Source organism: Nerophis ophidion, linkage group LG06 (assembly GCF_033978795.1).
Source record: "Nerophis ophidion isolate RoL-2023_Sa linkage group LG06, RoL_Noph_v1.0, whole genome shotgun sequence".
NCBI classification, from domain to species: domain Eukaryota; kingdom Metazoa; phylum Chordata; class Actinopteri; order Syngnathiformes; family Syngnathidae; genus Nerophis; species Nerophis ophidion.
Window position 1 is genome coordinate 12,703,528 of NC_084616.1, and position 17,918 is coordinate 12,721,445.

The following is a 17,918-nucleotide window of genomic DNA, read 5'->3' on the forward strand; positions in this document are numbered from 1 at the left end:
CATGTTGTTTAAAACTAAATAATTAACTTTTTTCCCCAAAATTTACAAAAATACGTTTAAAAAACTGTAATGTTTGTTAAAGACTAAATGGTCTTTGTTTCCAAAAATGTGTTATATGTGGCGAAAATACGTTTACATGTTGTTTAAGACTAAATATTTTAACATTTTTCCAAATTTACAAAAACATGTTGGTATGTTGTGTAAAACTAAATATTTTAACATTTTTCCAAAATTTACAAAAACATGTTTTTTATCCACTGTAATGATTGTTAAAGACTAAATGATCTTTGTTTACAAAAATGCATCATTTGTGGCGAAAATACATTTACATGTTTAAGACTAAATACTACAGTTTTTAAAAATTTACGAAAACATGTTTGTGTGTTGTTTAAGACTAAATATTTTAACATTTTTCCAAAAAGATGCTTATTCATTATGAAAAGATGTTTGTACCCTGTAATGTTTGTTAAAGACTAAATTATGTTTGTTTCCAAAAATGCGTTATATGTGGCGAAAATACATTTGTAAGTTGTTTAAGACTAACATTTTTCCAAATTTACGAAAACATGTTTATTTATTGTTTAAGACTAAATATTTTAAAATGTTTCCAAAATTTACAAAAACATGTTTATACCCTGTAATGTTTGTTAAAGACTAAATGATCTCTGTTTACAAAAATGCATTATATGTGGAAAAAATATGTTTATATGTTGTTTAAGACTAAATATTTTAACATTTTTCCAAATTTTAGAAAACATGTTTATTTATTGTTGAAGGCTAAATATTTTAAAATTTTTTCAAAATTTACAAAAATACGTTTATACATTGTAATGTTTATTAAAGAATAAATAATCTTTGCTTACAAAAATGCATTATATGTGGCGAAAATATGTTTATATGTTGTTTAAGACTAAATATTTTAACATTTTTCCAAATTTACGAAAAAATGATTATGTCGTTTAAGACTTTTTTAAGACTTTAACATTTTTCCAAATTGACAAAAATACACTGTAATGTTTGGTAAAGACCAAATGATCTCCGTTTACAAAAATGTATTATATGTGACAAAAATACATTTACATGTTTAAGACTAAATATTTTAACAGTTTTCCAAAAAGATGTTTATACTCTGTAATGTTTGTTAATGACTAAATGATCTTTGTTTACAAAAATACGTTATGTCCCAAAAATATGTTTACATGTTGTTTAAGAATTTTTCTAAATTCAAGAAAACATTTTTATATGTTGTTTAAGACTAAATATTTTAACATTTTTCCAAAATGTATGAAAATGCATTTATACACAGTAATGTTTGTTAAAGACCAAATGATCTTTGTTTACAAAAATACGTTATGTCCCGAAAATATGTTTACATGTTGATTAAGAATTTTTCCAAATTCAAGAAAACATGTTTATATGTTGTTTAAGACTAAATATTTTAACATTTTTCCAAAATTTATGAAAATGCATTCATACACTGTAATGTTTGTTAAAGACCAAATGATCTTTGTTTACAAAAATACGTTATGTCCCGAAAATATGTTTACATGTTGTTTAAGAACTTTTCTAAATTCAAGAAAACATGCTGTTTAAGACTAAATATTTTAACATTTTTCCAAAATTTATGAAAATGCATTTATACACTGTAATGTTTGTTAAAGACCAACTGATCTTTGTTTACAAAAATGCTTTATTTGTGGCGAAAACACATTTATATGTTGTTTAAGACTAAATATTTTAACATTTTTCCAAATTTACGAGAATATGTTTATGTCGTTTAAGACTTTAGCATTTTTCCAAATGTACAAAAATACACTGTAAGGTTTGTTAAAGACTAAATGATCTTTGTTTACAAAAATACGTCATGTCCCGAAAATATGTTTACATGTTGTTTAAGAATTGTTCCAAGTTCAAGAAAACATATTTATATGTTGTTTAAGACTAAATATTTCAACATTTTTCCAAAATGTATGAAAATGCATTTATACACTGTAATGTTTGTTAAAGACCAAATGATCTTTGTTTACAAAAATGCGTTTTATGTAGCGAAAATACGTTTATATGTTGTTTAAGACTAAATATTTTAACATTTTTCCAAATTTACGAAAATATGTTTATGTCGTTTAACACTTTAACATTTTTCCAAATTTACAAAAATACACTGTAATGTTTGGTAAAGACTAAATGATCTTTGTTTACAAAAATACGTTAAATGTGGCGAAAATACGCTTATATGTTGTTTAAGTCTGAATATTTTAACATTTTTCCAAATTTACGAAAATATATTTATGTCGTTTAAGACTTTAGCATTTTTCCAAATTTACAAAAATACACTGTAATGATTGGTAAAGACCAAATGATCTCCGTTTAAAAAAATTTATTATATGTGACAAAAATACATTTACATGTTTAAGACTAAATATTTTAACTGTTTTCCAAAAAGATGCTTACACTCTGTAGTGTTTGTTAATGACTAAATGATCTTTGTTTACAAAAATACGTTATGTCCCGAAAATATGTTTACATGTTGTTTAAGAATTTTTCTAAATTCAAGAAAACATGTTTATATGTTGTTTAAGACTAAATATTTTAACATTTTTACAAAATGTATGAAAATGCATTTATACACTGTAATGTTTGTTAAAGACCGAATAATCTTTGTTTACAAAAATGCATTATATGTGGCGAAAATACGTTTACATGTTGTTTAAGACTAAATATTTAAAAATGTTTCCAAATTTACGAAAATATGTTTATGTCGTTTAAGACTTTAGCATTTTTCCAAATTTACAAAAATACACTGTAAGGTTTGTTAAAGACTAAATGATCTTTGTTTAAAAAAATACGTCATGTCCCGAAAATATGTTTACATGTTGTTTAAGAATTGTTCCAAGTTCAAGAAAACATGTTTATATGTTGTTTAAGACTAAATATTTCAACATTTTTCCAAAATGTATGAAAATGCATTTATACACTGTAATGTTTGTTAAAGACCAAATGATCTTTGTTTACAAAAATGCGTTTTATGTAGCGAAAATACGTTTATATGTTGTTTAAGACTAAATATTTTAACATTTTACCAAATTTACGAAAATATGTTTATCTCGTTTAAGACTTTAACCTTTTTCCAAATTTACAAAAATACACTTTAATGTTTGGTAAACACCAAATGATCTTCGTTTACAAAAATGTATTATATGTTGCAAAAATACGTTTACATGTTTAAGACTAAATATTTTAACAGTTTTCCGAAAAGATGCTTATACCCTGTAATGTTTGTTAAAGACTAAATGACCTTTGTTTACAAAAATACGTTATATGTCCCGAAATTATGTTTACATGTTGTTTAAGAATTGTTCCAAATTCAAGAAAACATTTAAGACTAAATATTTTAACATTTTTCCAAAATTTTTGAAAATGCATTTATACACTGTAATGTTTGATAAAGACCAAATGATCTTTGTTTACAAAAATGCATTATATGTGGTGAAAATATGTTTACATGTTGTTTAAGACTAATATTTTAACATTTTTCCAAATTTAAGAAAATATGTTTGTCGTTTAAGACTTTAACATTTTTCCAAATTTACAAAAATACACTGTAATGTTTGTTAAAGACCAAATGATCTTTGTTTACAAAAAATACGTTATATGTTCCGAAAATATGTTGTTTAAGAATTTTTCCAAATTCAACAAAACATGTTTATATGTTGTTTAAGACTAAATATTTTAACATTTTCCCAAAAAGTTGTTTAAACCCTGTAATGTTTGATAAAGACCAAATGATCTTTGTTTACAAAAATGCATTATATGTGGTGAAAATACATTTGTATGTTGTTTAAGACTAAATATTTTAACATTTTTCCAAATTTACGAAAATATGTTTGTCGTTTAAGACTTTAACATTTTTCCAAATTTACAAAAATACACTGTAATGTTTGTTAAAGACCAAATGATCTTTGTTTACAAAAAATATGTTATATGTTCCGAAAATATGTTGTTTAGTAATTTTTCCAAATTCAAGAAAACATGTTTATATGTTGTTTAAGACTAAATATTTTAACATTTTTCCAAAAAGTTGTTTAAACCCTGTAATGTTTGATAAAGACCAAATGATCTTTGTTTACAAAAATGCATTATATGTGGTGAAAATACATTTGTATGTTGTTTAAGACTAAATATTTTAACATTTTTCCAAATTTACGAAAATATGTTTGTCGTTTAAGACTTTAACATTTTTCCAAATTTACAAAAATACACTGTAATGTTTGTTAAAGACCAAATGATCTTTGTTTACAAAAAATACGTTATATGTTCCGAAAATATGTTGTTTAAGAATTTTTCCAAATTCAACAAAACATGTTTATATGTTGTTTAAGACTAAATATTTTAACATTTTTCCAAAAAGTTGTTTAAACCCTGTAATGTTTGATAAAGACCAAATGATCTTTGTTTACAAAAATGCATTATATGTGGTGAAAATACATTTGTATGTTGTTTAAGATTATATATTTTAAAATTTTTCCAAATTTACGAAAATATGTTTGTCGTTTAAGACTTTAACATTTTTCCAAATTTACAAAAATACACTGTAATGTTTTTTAAAGACCAAATGATCTTTGTTTACAAAAATTTATTATATGTGACAAAAATACATTTACATGTTTAAGACTAAATATTTTAACAGTTTTCCAAAAAGATGCTTATACTCTGTAATGTTTGTTAATGACTAAATTATATTTGTTTACAAAAATACGTTATATGTCCCGAAAATATGTTTACATGTTGTTTAAGAATTTTTCTAAATTCAAGAAAACATGTTTATATGTTGTGTAAGACTAAATATTTTAACATTTTTCCAAAATTTATGAAAATGCATTCATACACTGTAATGTTTGTTAAAGACCAAATGATCTTAGTTTACAAAAATACGTTATGTCCCGAAAATATGTTTACATGTTGTTAAAGAACTTTTCTAAATTCAAGAAAACATGATGTTTAAGACTAAATATTTTAACATTTTTCCCAAATTTATGAAAATGCATTTATACACTGTAATGTTTGTTAAAGACCAAATGATCTTTGTTTACAAAAATGCATTATATGTGGTGAAAATATGTTTACATGTGGTTTAAAATTAAATATTTTAAGTTTTCCAAAAAGTTGTTTAAACCCTTTAATGTTTGTTAAAGACTAAATAGATGATCTTTGTTATGCCAGGTTCAACACGTCCATTGCAGAGTACAAACAGTCCTGGTAGAAGACTAAGGTCACTTCAGTTTACCTCAGCTTGTGCTGCTCCTTGCGTCTCAGACTTGGAGAACTTGCATTGGAGTCGTTGGCGCTCTCATCATCTTCCTCCTCCTCCTCCTCCTCGTCTTCCTCCGCCTCCTCCTCCTCCTCCTCTCTTCTGGTCTGGATTAAAGTCTGCTGTCTGATGGCCTCCTCGGTCCGCAGCCTCTGGAGTTGATTCTGTCGGGTTGAAAAAGTGGTCGGGTGAGAACAAAGGCCAAGACTGGCGAGAGCGAGCCGACGCCCACCTGCGCGCTGCAGATGGCCTCCATCCACGTCCTCCCCTGGGGGGCGCTGTTGGCCTGGAAGGTGTAGGCGGCCACCGCACTCCTGAACTCGTTGAGGTAGATGATGATGAAGGAACCTTCATCAAAGGAACATAAAGAACATCTTTTATGTACATTCATGACTTCTTCTCCAAACCCCGTTTCCATATGAGTTGGGAAATTGTGTTAGATGTAAATATAAACGGAATACAATGATTTGCAAATCCTCTTCAACCCATATTCAGTTGAATATGCTACAAAGACAACATATTTGACGTTCAAACTCATAAACTTTATTTATTTTTGCAAATAATAACATAGAATTTCATGGCTGCAACACGTGCCAAAGTAGTTGGGAAAGGGCATGTTCACCACTGTGTTACATCACCTTTTCTTTTAACAACACTCAATAAACGTTTGGGAACTGAGGAAACTAATTGTTGAAGCTTTGAAAGTGGAATTCTTTCCCATTCTTGTTTTATGTAGAGCTTCAGTCCTTCAACAGTCCGGGGTCTGCGCTGTCGTATTTTACGCTTCATAATGCGCCACACATTTTCCATGGGAGACAGGTCTGGACTGTAGGCGGGCCAGGAAAGTACCCGCACTCTTTTTTTTACGAAGCCACGCTGTTGGCATTGTCTTGCAGAAATAAGCAGGGGCGTCCATGAAAAAGACGGCGCTTAGACGGCAGCATATGTTGTTCCAAACCCTGTATGTACCTTTCAGCATTAATGGTGCCTTCACAGATGTGTAAGTTACCCATGCCTTGGGCACTAATGCACCCCCATACCATCACAGATGCTGGCTTTTCAACTTTGCGTCGATAACAGTCTGGATGGTTCGCTTCCCCTTTGGTCCGGATGACACGATATTGAATATTTCCGAAAACAATTTGAAATGTGGACTCGTCAGACCACATAACACTTTTCCACTTTGCATCAGTCCATTTTAGATGATCTTGGCCCCGGTGTAGCCGGCGGCGTTTCTGGATGTTGTTGATGAATGGCTTTTGCTTTGCATAGTAGAGCTTTAACTTGCACGTACAGATGTAGCGACAAACATTATTTAATGAGAGTGGTTTTCTGAAGTCTTCCTGAGTCCATGTGGTGATATCCTTTAGAGATTGATGTCGGTTTTTGATACAGTGCCGTCTGAGGGATCGAAGGTCACGGTCATTCAATGTTGGTTTCCCGCCATGCCGCTTACGTGGAGTGATTTCTCCAGATTCTCTGAACCTTTTGATGATATTACGGAGCGTAGATGTTGAAATCCCTAAATATCTTGCAATTGCACTTTGAGAAACGTTGTTCTTAAACTGTTTGACTATTTGCTCACACAGTTGTGGACAAAGGGGTGTACCTCGCCCCATCCTTTCTTGTGAAAGACTGAGCATTTTTTGGGGAAGCTGTTTTTATACCCAATCATGGCACCCACCTGTTCCCAATTAGCCTGCACACCTGTGGGATGTTCCAAATAAGTGTTTGATGAGCATTGCTCAACTTTTTCAGTATTTATTGCCACCTTTCCCAACTTCTTTGTCACGTGTTGCTGGCATCAAATTCTAAAGTTAATAATTATTTGCAAAAATGTCTATCAGTTTGAACATCAAATATGTTGTCTTTGTAGCATAGTCAACATAATATGGGTTGAAAAGGATTTGCAAATCATTGTATTCCGTTTATATTTTCATCTAACACAATTTCCCGACTCATATGGAAACGGGGTTTGAACGCGCGGGCGTGTCCTCTCACCGGCGTCTTTGAGCTCCTTGCAGACGACGTTGTGGATGAGGAGAGGCTGGCGGACGACCTTGACCTTCTCCAGCCTCTTGACGGGCTTGGTGACCAGCAGCAGGTCGGTGAAGAGGAAGCAGTGGACGTCCATCTGCACAAAGGCGGCTCGTTAAGGTCATTAAGGCTCGTTAAATCTTGGGCGGCGAGGGAAGGGCGTGGGCGTGGTCCTCACCCGGCTGTCCTTGCCCTCCTTCATCCTCAGAGCGCCCTCCAGGTGGAGCTGGCGAGTCTCCTCCGCCGACGTTCCCCTCATGGGCGCCATGAGGTCGAAGCGGTTGTACTCCTTGAGGATCTGAGGCGGGACAAGTTTAGCCACGGCTGTGTTGTTTTGTTTTTTTTTGTTTTGTTTTTCCCCCTCACCTTCTCCACCTCCTCACTGCTCCCCTCGACCGCCTCGTACGAGTCGATGCGGGCGCACGTGGTGGCCAGCTTCTGCCGCTCCTGACGCTGGCGCATGTGCGAGTTGATGCTGTCGATGAAGCTCTCCACCGCGGCCACCTGGGCGCCACAAACACACGCCGTCAGGTGGCAAGTGATGTAATACACTGGTAATAAACGTGTAATAAAAACATTTGGATTAAACAGGTATAACAAGCATGTAATAAACATAGCGTGAAATATTAATAATGCCCTATTTCAATACAGTTTAACAGACAAACATGTAATAAAGAATGTGCAATAAAAATTAAAGTGTAATACATAGGTAATAAACATGTAATAACAGAATAAACGTGTGATGTAAATAATGAAACTGTATTAAATAGGTAAACATGTAACAAACATATTATAAACATGTAATGAACAAGTTACATGCCACTGATTAGACAAACTTATAATAAACATGTAACAAACAAGTTATCATGCCAATGATAGAAAAACTTGTAATAAACATATTATAAACATGTAATAAACAAGCTACATACCACCGATTAGATAAATTGTAATAAATATAATATAAACATTTAATAAACAAGTTACCATGCCACCAATTAGACAAACTTGTAATAAACATAATATAAACATGTAATAAACATTATAAACATGTAACAAACAAGTTACATGCCACTGATTAGACAAACTTGTAATAAACATAAACATGTAATAAACATATTATAAACATGTAATAAACAAGTTACCAGGCCACTGATAGACATACTTGTAATAAACATATCATAAACATGTAATAAACAAGTTACCATGACACTGAATAAACTTGTAATAAACATATCATAAACATGTAATAAAAAAGCTACCATGCCACTAATTAGACAAACTTGTAATAAACATTTTATAAACATTTAATAACCAAGTTACATGCCAATGATTAGACAAACTTGTAATAAACATTTTGTAAACATGTAATAAAAAAGTTGCCATGCCACTGATTGGACAAACCTGAAATAAACATATTATAAACATGTAATAACCAAGTTACATGCCACTGATTAGACAAACTTGTAAAAAAAACATAATATAAACATGTAATAATCATACTATGAACATGTAATAAACGTGTTACCATAACACCGATTAAACTTGTAATAAACCTATTATAAACATTTAATAAACAAGTTACATACCACCGATTAGACAAACTTGTAATAAACATATTATAAACATGTAATAAACATATAAACATGTAATAAACATTATAAACATGTAATAAACAAATTACATGCCACTGGATAGATAAACATGTAATAAACATATGATACCACTGAACATGTAATAAACATATAATACCACTGATAAGATAATCTTGTAATAAACATAGTATAAACATGTAATAGACATGTTGCCATCCCACTGATTATTAGATAAACTTGTAATAAACATATTATAAACATGTAATAAACATATAAACATGTAATAAACAAATGACATGCCACTGATAAGACAAACTTGTAATAAACATGTTGCCATGCTACTGATTAGATGAACTTGTAACAAACATGTATTAAACATATTATAAACAAGTAATAAACAAGTTACCATGCCACCGATTAGACAAACGTGTAATAAACATATTATAAACATGTAATGAACGTCTAACATGCCACTGATTAGTTATTTAAACAAGTAATAAACCAGTTACCATGCCACCCATTAGACAAACTTGTAATAAACAAATTATAAACATGTAATAAACAAGTTACCATGCCTCCGATTACACAAACTTGTAACAAACATATTATAAACATGTAATAAACAAGTTACCATGCCACTGATTAAGTAAACTTGCAATAAACATATTATAAACATGTAATAAACAAATGACATGCCACTGTAGACAAACATGTAATAAACATATTATAAACAAGTGACCATGCCACTGATTAGACAAACATATAATAAACATGTAATAAACACGTAATAAACACGTAACCGACAAAGTTACCATGCCACTGATTAGACAAACATGTAATAAACAAGTTACCAAGCCACTGATTAGACAAACATGTAATAAACATGTAATAAACAAATGACATGCCACTGTAGACAAACATGTAATAAACATATTATAAACAAGTGACCATGCCACTGATTAGACAAACATATAATAAACATGTAATAAACACGTAATAAACACGTAACCGACAAAGTTACCATGCCACTGATTAGACAAACATGTAATAAACAAGTTACCAAGCCACTGATTAGACAAACATGTAATAAACATGTAATAAACAAATTACATGCCACTGTAGACAAACATGTAATAAACATATTATAAACAAGTGACCATGCCACTGATTAGACAAACATGTAATAAACATGTAATAAACAAGTTACCAAGCCACTGATTAGACAAACATGTAATAAACATGTAATAAACAAATGACATGCCACTGTAGACAAACATGTAATAAACATGTAATAAACAAGTGACCATGCCCCTGATTAGACAAACATGTAATAAACATGTAATAAAAAAGTTACCATGCCACTGATTAGGTAAACTTGCAATAAACATATTATAAACATGTAATAAACAAATGACATGCCACTGTAGACAAACATGTAATAAACATATTATAAACAAGTGACCATGCCACTGATTAGACAAACATATAATAAACATGTAATAAACACGTAATAAACACGTAACAAAGTTACCATGCCACTGATTAGACAAACATACAATAAACATGTAATAAACACGTAACAGACAAAGTTACCGTGCCACTGATTAGACAAACATGTAATAAACATGTAATAAACAAGTTACCATGCCACTGATTAGGTAAACTTGCAATAAACATATTATAAACATGTAATAAACAAATGACATGCCACTGTAGACAAACATGTAATAAACATATTATAAACAAGTGACCATGCCACTGATTAGACAAACATATAATAAACATGTAATAAACACGTAATAAACACGTAACAGACAAAGTTACCATGCCACTGATTAGACAAACATATAATAAACATGTAATAAACACGCAACGTAACAAAGTTACCATGCCATTGATTAGACACAGATGTAATCAACATGTAAGAAATATGTAATAAACACGTAACAGACAAAGTTACCATGCCACTGATTAGACAAACATGTAATAAACATGTAATAAACACGTAACAGACAAAGTTACCATGCCACTTATTAGACAAACATGTAATAAACACGTAACAGACAAAGTTACCATGCCACTGATTAGACAAACATGTAATAAACATGTAATAAACACGTAACAGACAAAGTTACCATGCCACTGATTAGACAAACATGTAATGAACATGTAATAAACACGCAACGTAACAAAGTTACCATGCCATTGATTAGACACACATGTAATCAACATGTAAGAAACATGTAATAAACACGTAAGACAAAGTTACCATGCCACTTATTAGACAAACATGTAATAAACATGTAATAAACACGTAACAGACAAAGTTACCATGCCACTTATTAGACAAACATGTAATAGACATGTAATAAACACGTAACAGACAAAGTTACCATGCCACTGATTAGACAAACATGTAATAAACATGTAATAAACACGCAACGTAACAAAGTTACCATGCCATTGATTAGACACACATGTAATCAACATGTAATAAACATGTAATAAACATGTAACAGACAAAGTTACCATGTCACTGATTAGACAAACATGTAATAAATATGTAATAAACACGTAACAGACAAAGTTACAATGCCACTTATTAGACAAACATGTAATAAACATGTAATAAACACGTAACAGACAAAGTTACCATGCCACTGATTAGACAAACATGTAATAAACATGTAATAAACACGTAACAGACAAAGTTACCATGCCACTGATTAGACAAACATGTAATAAACATGTAATAAACACGTAACAGACAAAGTTACCATGCCACTGATTAGACAAACATGTAATAAACATGTAATAAACACGAAACGTAACAAAGTTACCATGCCATTGATTAGACACACATGTAATCAACATGTAAGAAACATGTAATAAACAACTAACAGACAAAGTTACCATGCCACTTATTAGACAAACATGTAATAAACATGTAATAAACATGTAACAGACAAAGTTACCATGCCACTTATTAGACAAACATGTAATAAACATGTAATAAACACGTAACAGACAAAGTTACCATGCCACTGATTAGACAAACATGTAATAAACATGTAATAAACACGTAACAGACAAAGTTACCATGCCACTGATTAGACAAACATGTAATAAACATGTAATAAACACGTAACAGACAAAGTTACCATGCCACTGATTAGACAAACATGTAATAAACATGTAATAAACACGTAACAGACAAAGTTACCATGCCACTGATTAGACAAACATGTAATCAACATGTAATAAACATGTAATAAACAGGTAACAGACAAAGTTACCATGCCACTGATTAGACAAACTTGTAATAAACATGTAATAACTATGTAATAAACACGTAACAGACAAAGTTACCATGCCACTGATTAGACAAACATGTAATCAACATGTAATCAACATGTAATAAACAGGTAACAGACAAAGTTACCATGCCACTGATTAGACAAACATGTAATAAACATGTAATAAACACGCAACGTAACAAAGTTACCATGCCATTGATTAGACACACATGTAATCAACATGTAATAAACACGTAACAGACAAAGTTACCATGTCACTGATTAGACAAACATGTAATAAATATGTAATAAACACGTAACAGACAAAGTTACCATGCCACTTATTAGACAAACATGTAATAAACATGTAATAAACACGTAACAGACAAAGTTACCATGCCACTGATTAGACAAACATGTAATAAACATGTAATAAACACGTAACAGACAAAGTTACCATGCCACTGATTAGACAAACATGTAATAAACATGTAATAAACACGTAACAGACAAAGTTACCATGCCACTGATTAGACAAACATGTAATAAACATGTAATAAACACGCAACGTAACAAAGCTACCATGCCATTGATTAGACACACATGTAATCAACATGTAAGAAACATGTAATAAACACGTAACAGACAAAGTTACCATGCCACTTATTAGACAAACATGTAATAAACATGTAATAAACACGTAACAGACAAAGTTACCATGCCACTTATTAGACAAACATGTAATAAACATGTAATAAACACGTAACAGACAAAGTTACCATGCCACTGATTAGACAAACATGTAATAAACACGTAACAGACAAAGTTACCATGCCACTGATTAGACAAACATGTAATAAACATGTAATAAACACGTAACAGACAAAGTTACCATGCCACTGATTAGACAAACATGTAATAAACATGTAATAAACACGTAACAGACAAAGTTACCATGCCACTGATTAGACAAACATGTAATAAACACGTAACAGACAAAGTTACCATGCCACTGATTAGACAAACATGTAATAAACATGTAATAAACACGTAACAGACAAAGTTACCATGCCACTGATTAGACAAACATGTAATAAACACGTAACAGACAAAGTTACCATGCCACTGATTAGACAAACATGTAATAAACACGTAACAGACAAAGTTACCATGCCACTGATTAGACACACATGTAATCAACATGTAATCAACATGTAATAAACACGTAACAGACAAAGTTACCATGTCACTGATTAGACAAACATGTAATAAATATGTAATAAACACGTAACAGACAAAGTTACCATGCCACTTATTAGACAAACATGTAATAAACATGTAATAAACACGTAACAGACAAAGTTACCATGCCACTGATTAGACAAACATGTAATAAACATGTAATAAACACGCAACGTAACAAAGCTACCATGCCATTGATTAGACACACATGTAATCAACATGTAAGAAACATGTAATAAACAACTAACAGACAAAGTTACCATGCCACTTATTAGACAAACATGTAATAAACATGTAATAAACACGTAACAGACAAAGTTACCATGCCACTTATTAGACAAACATGTAATAAACATGTAATAAACACGTAACAGACAAAGTTACCATGCCACTGATTAGACAAACATGTAATAAACATGTAATAAACACGTAACAGACAAAGTTACCATGCCACTGATTAGACAAACATGTAATAAACATGTAATAAACACGTAACAGACAAAGTTACCATGCCACTGATTAGACAAACATGTAATAAACATGTAATAAACACGTAACAGACAAAGTTACCATGCCACTGATTAGACAAACTTGTAATAAACATGTAATAACTATGTAATAAACACGTAAGACAAAGTTACCATGCCACTTATTAGACAAACATGTAATAAACATGTAATAAACACGTAACAGACAAAGTTACCATGCCACTGATTAGACAAACATGTAATAAACATGTAATAAACACGTAACAGACAAAGTTACCATGCCACTGATTAGACAAACATGTAATCAACATGTAATCAACATGTAATAAACAGGTAACAGACAAAGTTACCATGCCACTTATTAGACAAACATGTAATAAACATGTAATAAACACGTAACAGACAAAGTTACCATGCCACTTATTAGACAAACATGTAATAAACATGTAATAAACACGTAACAGACAAAGTTACCATGCCACTGATTAGACAAACATGTAATAAACATGTAATAAACACGTAACAGACAAAGTTACCATGCCACTGATTAGACAAACATGTAATAAACATGTAATAAACACGTAACAGACAAAGTTACCATGCCACTGATTAGACAAACATGTAATAAACATGTAATAAACACGTAACAGACAAAGTTACCATGCCACTGATTAGACAAACTTGTAATAAACATGTAATAACTATGTAATAAACACGTAACAGACAAAGTTACCATGCCACTTATTAGACAAACATGTAATAAACATGTAATAAACACGTAACAGACAAAGTTACCATGCCACTGATTAGACAAACATGTAATAAACATGTAATAAACACGTAACAGACAAAGTTACCATGCCACTGATTAGACAAACATGTAATAAACATGTAATAAACACGTAACAGACAAAGTTACCATGCCACTGATTAGACAAACATGTAATCAACATGTAATAAACAGGTAACAGACAAAGTTACCATGCCACTGATTAGACAAACATGTAATAAACATGTAATAAACACGCAACGTAACAAAGTTACCATGCCATTGATTAGACACACATGTAATCAACATGTAATAAACACGTAACAGACAAAGTTACCATGTCACTGATTAGACAAACATGTAATAAATATGTAATAAACACGTAACAGACAAAGTTACCATGCCACTTATTAGACAAACATGTAATAAACATGTAATAAACACGTAACAGACAAAGTTACCATGCCACTGATTAGACAAACATGTAATAAACATGTAATAAACACGTAACAGACAAAGTTACCATGCCACTGATTAGACAAACATGTAATAAACATGTAATAAACACGTAACAGACAAAGTTACCATGCCACTGATTAGACAAACATGTAATAAACATGTAATAAACACGCAACGTAACAAAGCTACCATGCCATTGATTAGACACACATGTAATCAACATGTAAGAAACATGTAATAAACACGTAACAGACAAAGTTACCATGCCACTTATTAGACAAACATGTAATAAACACGTAACAGACAAAGTTACCATGCCACTTATTAGACAAACATGTAATAAACATGTAATAAACACGTAACAGACAAAGTTACCATGCCACTGATTAGACAAACATGTAATAAACACGTAACAGACAAAGTTACCATGCCACTGATTAGACAAACATGTAATAAACATGTAATAAACACGTAACAGACAAAGTTACCATGCCACTGATTAGACAAACATGTAATAAACATGTAATAAACACGTAACAGACAAAGTTACCATGCCACTGATTAGACAAACATGTAATAAACACGTAACAGACAAAGTTACCATGCCACTGATTAGACAAACATGTAATAAACATGTAATAAACACGTAACAGACAAAGTTACCATGCCACTGATTAGACACACATGTAATCAACATGTAATCAACATGTAATAAACACGTAACAGACAAAGTTACCATGTCACTGATTAGACAAACATGTAATAAATATGTAATAAACACGTAACAGACAAAGTTACCATGCCACTTATTAGACAAACATGTAATAAACATGTAATAAACACGTAACAGACAAAGTTACCATGCCACTGATTAGACAAACATGTAATAAACATGTAATAAACACGCAACGTAACAAAGCTACCATGCCATTGATTAGACACACATGTAATCAACATGTAAGAAACATGTAATAAACAACTAACAGACAAAGTTACCATGCCACTTATTAGACAAACATGTAATAAACATGTAATAAACACGTAACAGACAAAGTTACCATGCCACTTATTAGACAAACATGTAATAAACATGTAATAAACACGTAACAGACAAAGTTACCATGCCACTGATTAGACAAACATGTAATAAACATGTAATAAACACGTAACAGACAAAGTTACCATGCCACTGATTAGACAAACATGTAATAAACATGTAATAAACACGTAACAGACAAAGTTACCATGCCACTGATTAGACAAACATGTAATAAACATGTAATAAACACGTAACAGACAAAGTTACCATGCCACTGATTAGACAAACTTGTAATAAACATGTAATAACTATGTAATAAACACGTAACAGACAAAGTTACCATGCCACTTATTAGACAAACATGTAATAAACATGTAATAAACACGTAACAGACAAAGTTACCATGCCACTGATTAGACAAACATGTAATAAACATGTAATAAACACGTAACAGACAAAGTTACCATGCCACTGATTAGACAAACATGTAATCAACATGTAATCAACAGGTAACAGACAAAGTTACCATGCCACTTATTAGACAAACATGTAATAAACATGTAATAAACACGTAACAGACAAAGTTACCATGCCACTTATTAGACAAACATGTAATAAACATGTAATAAACACGTAACAGACAAAGTTACCATGCCACTGATTAGACAAACATGTAATAAACATGTAATAAACACGTAACAGACAAAGTTACCATGCCAGATTAGACAAACATGTAATAAACATGTAATAAACACGTAACAGACAAAGTTACCATGCCACTGATTAGACAAACATGTAATAAACATGTAATAAACACGTAACAGACAAAGTTACCATGCCACTGATTAGACAAACATGTAATAAACATGTAATAAACACGTAACAGACAAAGTTACCATGCCACTGATTAGACAAACATGTAATAAACATGTAATAAACACGTAACAGACAAAGTTACCATGCCACTGATTAGACAAACATGTAATAAACACGTAACAGACAAAGTTACCATGCCACTGATTAGACAAACATGTAATAAACATGTAATAAACACGTAACAGACAAAGTTACCATGCCACTGATTAGACACACATGTAATCAACATGTAATAAACACGTAACAGACAAAGTTACCATGTCACTGATTAGACAAACATGTAATAAATATGTAATAAACACGTAACAGACAAAGTTACCATGCCACTTATTAGACAAACATGTAATAAACATGTAATAAACACGTAACAGACAAAGTTACCATGCCACTGATTAGACAAACATGTAATAAACATGTAATAAACACGCAACGTAACAAAGCTACCATGCCATTGATTAGACACACATGTAATCAACATGTAAGAAACATGTAATAAACACGTAACAGACAAAGTTACCATGTCACTGATTAGACAAACATGTAATAAACATGTAATAAACACGTAACAGACAAAGTTACCATGCCACTGATTAGACAAACATGTAATAAACATGTAATAAACACGTAACAGACAAAGTTACCATGCCACTGATTAGACAAACATGTAATAAACATGTAATAAACACGTAACAGACAAAGTTACCATGCCACTGATTAGACAAACATGTAATAAACATGTAATAAACACGTAACAGACAAAGTTACCATGCCACTGATTAGACAAACTTGTAATAAACATGTAATAACTATGT

General features: G+C 31.2%; 1 protein-coding gene across 6 annotated transcripts in view; it reads right to left on the reverse strand.

The window, feature by feature from the left end:
- The window catches only part of plekhg5b (pleckstrin homology domain containing, family G (with RhoGef domain) member 5b), a 178,084-nt gene that overhangs the window by 14,099 nt on the left and 146,067 nt on the right, over positions 1–17,918 (reverse strand). For all 6 annotated transcript variants that reach the window (XM_061902683.1, XM_061902681.1, XM_061902685.1 and 3 more), the window contains 5 exons: positions 7,712–7,849; positions 7,524–7,643; positions 7,310–7,442; positions 5,541–5,656; positions 5,285–5,472 (listed from right to left, as the gene is read on the reverse strand). In XM_061902683.1, coding sequence (XP_061758667.1) covers positions 5,285–5,472; positions 5,541–5,656; positions 7,310–7,442; positions 7,524–7,643; positions 7,712–7,849 — 695 coding nt within the window. The remainder of the gene's footprint in view (positions 1–5,284; positions 5,473–5,540; positions 5,657–7,309; positions 7,443–7,523; positions 7,644–7,711; positions 7,850–17,918) is intronic.